General features: G+C 42.5%; 1 protein-coding gene across 1 annotated transcript in view; it reads right to left on the bottom strand.

Annotated features, from left to right (window-relative positions):
- Positions 1 to 2,232, bottom strand: part of MAGT1 (magnesium transporter 1) — a 16,899-nt gene extending 14,667 nt beyond the window's left edge. The window contains exon 1 of the mRNA XM_017859207.1: positions 2,063 to 2,232. Coding sequence (XP_017714696.1) covers positions 2,063 to 2,232 — 170 coding nt within the window. The remainder of the gene's footprint in view (positions 1 to 2,062) is intronic.
- Between the last annotated feature and the right edge of the window lie 2,936 nt (positions 2,233 to 5,168).

Raw genomic sequence — 5,168 nt, 5'->3', positions numbered from 1 at the left:
CTAAACCAATTATTCATACAGTAGCTTTGTCATTTTATTTAAAGTTAATTACCAAATCAGATACACTGATCTAAAAATATAAGTAAAAAGACACTAAAAAGCAAAAGCTATTTTATTTTTTAGTATCCACCATTTTGAATTGTTCATGGTGCTTTTATTTAAAAAGAAATAGCAATCTTTGCTCCTAAGATCATCAAGAAACAATAAAATAAAATCAAGAAACCACTGTTTGATGAAAACTTAAGCAAGACTAGTCTCCATCTCCAAGGTTTACAATCACTATAAAACAATTGGGAAATTAGAAACATCCCTAAATCATGGATCTTTGGGATTAAAAAAATAATTAATATACCCATCACCTTACCTATTTATTATTTTTTGGTGGTGAGAATATTTAATATGTTTTTAGCAATTTCAAAATCTACAATACATTAACTATGGTCACCATGCTGTGCAATAGATCAACAGAACTTACTCCTCTCATCTAACTAAAACTTGGTACACTTTCCCCACCGTCCTCTCCCAAGCCTCTGAAAACCACAATTCTACTCTGCTTCTAGGAGTTCAACCTTTTCAGATTTCACATGAGATCCCGTGCATCTTTATTTTTTTGTTTGCTTGTTTTTGAGACAGGGTCTTGGTCTGTCACCCAGGCTGGAGTGCAGTGGGATGATTACAGCTTTCTGCAGTTTTGACCTCCCAGGGTCAAGTGATCCTCCCACCTCAGCCTCCGGAGTAGCTGGGACTACAGGCACATCACCATACCCAGCTAATTTTGTTTATTTTTATAGATACAAATTTTCACTATGTTGCCCAGTCTGGTCTCCAATGCCTGGGCCCAAGTGATCCTCCTGCCTCAGCCTCCCAAAGTGCTGAGATTACAGACTGAGCTACCACACCCAGCTGCATCTTTAAAAAAAAAAAAAATTACCAACCGGGTGTGGTGGCTCATGCCTGTAATCCCAGCACTTTGGGAGGCTGAAGTGGGTGGATCATGAGGTCAAAAGATCGAGTTCATCCTGGCCAACATGGTGAAACCCTGTCTCTACTAAAAATACAAAAATTAGCTGGACATGGTGATGTGCACTTGCAGTCTCAGCTACTTGGGAGGCTGAGGCAGGAGAACTGCTTGAACCCGGGAGGTGGAGATTGAAGTGAGTCAAGATCACGCCACTGCACTCCAGCCTGGGTGACAGAGCAAGACTTTGTTTCAAAAGAAAAAAAGAAAAGAAAAGAAAAGAAAATTACCAGTTTTCTTGAATTCCAAACTTGGATGAAGCCACCATTATTGCATTAGTAAGCATCTCAAGCATTGGCATTGGGTAGACCAGTTAAAATTCTGGAGCCTGTTTCTTCCAAAAATAGTAGGATATTTGCTTTACCTACCTTTTGGGATTTTGACAATACAAGAGTATGAAGTTGAAAGCACTTATAAATAATAATAAAATACTACATCAATGTTACTGGCATACAGTTACATAAGTTGATACTAATTTTTTTTTTTTTTGAGACAGAGTCTCGCTCTGTCGCCCAGGCTGGAGTGCAGTGGCGCAACCTTGGCTCACTGCAACTTCTGCCTCCCGGGTTCAAGCGATTATCCTGCCTCAGCCTCCCAAATATCTGGGACTGCAGGCAGGCACCACAATGCCTAGCTAATTTTTTTTTTTTTTTTTTTTTTTTTAGTAGAGACGGGGTTTCACCATGTTGGTTGGACTGGTCTTGAACTCCTGACCTCAGAAGATCCACCTGCCTCGACCTCCCAAAGTGTTGGGATTACAGGCATGAGCCCCCATGCCCGGCCAAGTTGATACTAATTTATAATATGACTGATCTTTAAGTTACTTTTATGATGGCTACCACAATTATTTATCCATGCTTCCCCCACTAATGTGGATAATCAAGAATTGACTATAAAAGAGCAGTAGTATTGCTACCATAGACATCCTGAGTAAGGTATACACATTATTTAACTACCTACTGCACTGATTTGGCTCTTCTGGAATTGAGACATGGTTAACATTATATGAGTTATTTAATTTTAAAGTGTAGTTGAAGTTCATACTTGCAAACGACACACTGTCTATGAAGTTGGAGAGCAGTGAACATGACAATAACGGAGTAATTTCTCGGTGGGGCTTTCACAAGGCGACGGAACTTGTCTCCATTCATTCTTATTACAGGTCTTTTGTTAGTCCATTCCATCAGCTGACTAACCTTTTCAGATAACACCATCTAAAAAAGACAAAGTGAGCATGCTATTAATATACTCAACTTGGCATTTAAGTTCTTTTAATTAGGCAACTTACTTAAAACCAATACTAACAAGCTGAGGTATACAGAAAATGTGAGACCTAAAATCAAAATTTGGTAGTTGGGCTGGATAATTATTCTTAAAATACATTATTTCATAATATTTAGTCAGACATTACACTTTTGAAGTAATGAATTATGAATGAATGAATGAATGAATGACACTGTCTCACTCTGTCATCCAGGCTGGAGTGCAGTGGCACAATCAGGGCTCACTGCAGCCTTGACCTCCTGGCCTCAAGGGATCCTCCCAACTCAGCCTCCCAAGTGCTTGGAATACACACATGTTCCACCATGCTCAGCTGATTTTTGTATTTTTTGTAGAGATGGGGCTTCTCTATGTTGCCCAGGCAGGTCTTGAACTCCTGGGCTTAAGCAATCTGCCTGCCTCGGCCTCGACAGTACTGGGATTACAGGCGTGAGCCACCACACCTGGCCTTTATGTATAAATTTTTTTTTTTTTTTAGAAACGGGGGTGTCACTATGTTGCTCAGGCTGGTGTTGAACTCCTGGGCTCACATGATCCTCCCACCTCAGCCTCCCAAGTGCTGGCATTACAGTCATGAGCCACTGCACCCAGCCAGAATTATTTATTATTTACTAATAACATAAGACAGAAATAACAAAACCTTTCATTTGCCAAAAATTCCAAAGAATGTTGAGTTAAACCAATGGCCAGTTTTATATACAATTTTACTTCTCTCAAAAAAAAATACAGTGAAAATCTTGAAAACGAAGAGTAAAGTGGGAGGAATCACTATTCAATTTTAAGGTTTACTATGTAGCCACAATAATCAAGACAGTGTGATACAGATGAAGGGATAGGATCACAGAACAATAGAACAAATAAACAACCCAGAAATAAAACCATACAAGTGTAGCCCAATGATTTTGCACAAAGGTGCAAAAACAACTCAGTGGAGGAAGAATAGCCTTTTCAACAAATGGTGCAGACGCAATTGGTCATCCATAGCCAAAAATATGAACTTCACACCTTATATAAAAACTAACTCGGCTGGGCACAGTGACTCACGCCTGTAATCCCAGCACTTTGGGAGGCTGAGGCGGGTGGATAACCTGAGGTTGGGAGTTCGAGACCAGCCTGACCAACATGGAGAAACCCCATCTCTACTAAAAATATAAAAAATTAGCCAGGCGTGGTGGCACATGCCTGTAATCCCAGCTACTTGGGAGGCTGAGGCAGGAGAATCGCTCGAACCTGGGAGGCAGAGGTTGCAGTGAGCCGAGATCATGCCATTGCACTCCAGCCCGGGCAACAAGAGCGAAACTTCATCTCAAAAAAAAAGAAAAAAAAAAAAAAAAAAACTAACACAAAATAGATCATATACTTAACTGTAAAACTATAAAACTTTTACGAAAATAAACAGGAGAAAATATTCAGAAGCTAGGGGTACGCAAAGGGTTCTTAGGCCTGACAACAAAAGCAGGATCCAAAAAAAGAGAAAAAATTATATACTGGACCTCATCAAAATTCAGCTGGGTGTGGTGGCTCATGCCTGTAATCCCAGCACTTTGGGAGGCTGAGGCGGGTGGATCACTTGAGGCTAGGAGTTCGTGACCAGCCTGGCCAACATGGCGAAACCCAGTCTCTACTAAAAATACAAAAATTAGCTGAGCATGGTAGCACATGCCTAAAATGCCAAAATCCCAGCTGCTCAGGAGCTGAGGCATGAGAATCGCTTGAGACCGGGAGGCAGAGGTTGCAGCGAGCCAAGATTACACCACTGCACTCCAGCTTGGGTGACACAGCGAGACTCTGTCTCAAAAAAAAATAAAATAAAAAATAAAAAATTTTACTCTCTGGGCCTGGCGCGGTGGTTCATACCTATAATCTCAGCACTTTGGGAGCCTGAGGTGGGTGGATCACTTGAGGTCAGGAGTTCGAGAACAGCCTGGCCAACATGGTGAAATCCCGTCTCTAATAAAATATAAAATTAGCCAGGCACGGTGGCAGGCGCCTGTAATCCCAGCTACTCGGGAGGCTGAGGCAGGAGAATCGCTTGAACCTGGGAGGTGGAGGTTGCGGTGAGCCAAGATTGCACCACTGCGCTCCAGCCTGGGCAACAGAGTAAGACTCTGTCTCAAAATAAAATAAAACAAAATATACTGACAATATCAAATGCTGGTGAGGATGTGGAGAAACTGGATCTCTCATACATCACTGGTGGGAATGTACTGTGGTACAGCCACTTTGGAAAACAGTTTGGCAGTCTTAAAAAATCAAGCAACTGGCTGGGTGCAGTGGCTCACACCTGTAATCCCAGCACTTTGGGAGGCCGAGGCGGGTGGATCGCTTGAGGTCAGGAGTTCAAGACCAGCCTGGCTAGCATGTTGAAACCACATCTCTACTAAAAAAAAAAATACAGGTCGGGTGCGGTGGCTCACACCTGTAATCCCAGCACTTTCAGAGGCTGAGGCGGGAGGATCACGAGGTCAGGAGATCGAGACCATCCTGGCTAACACAGTGAAACCCCGTCTCTACTAAAAATACAAAAAAATTAGCTGGGCGTGGTGTGGTGGGCACCTGTAGTTCCAGCTACTTGGGAGGCTGAGGCAGGAGAATGGCGTGAACCCGGGAGGCGGAGCTTGCAGTGAGCTGAGATCATGCCACTGCACTCTAGCCTGGGCAACAGAGCGAGACTCCGTATCAAAAAAAAAAAAAAAAATTAGCTGGGCATGGTGGCACATGCCTGTAATCCCAAGCACTCAGGAGGCTGAGGCATGACACTCGCTTGAATCCGGGAGACGGAGGTTGCAGTGAGCCGAGATCACGTCATTGCATTCCAATCTGGGCGATAAGAGCAAAATTCCGTCGCAAAAAAAAAAAAAAAAAAAAA

Source organism: Rhinopithecus bieti, unplaced genomic scaffold (assembly GCF_001698545.2).
Source record: "Rhinopithecus bieti isolate Rb0 unplaced genomic scaffold, ASM169854v2 scaffold_50562, whole genome shotgun sequence".
NCBI classification, from domain to species: domain Eukaryota; kingdom Metazoa; phylum Chordata; class Mammalia; order Primates; family Cercopithecidae; genus Rhinopithecus; species Rhinopithecus bieti.
This window is presented reverse-complemented; position numbering and strand designations above follow the sequence as displayed.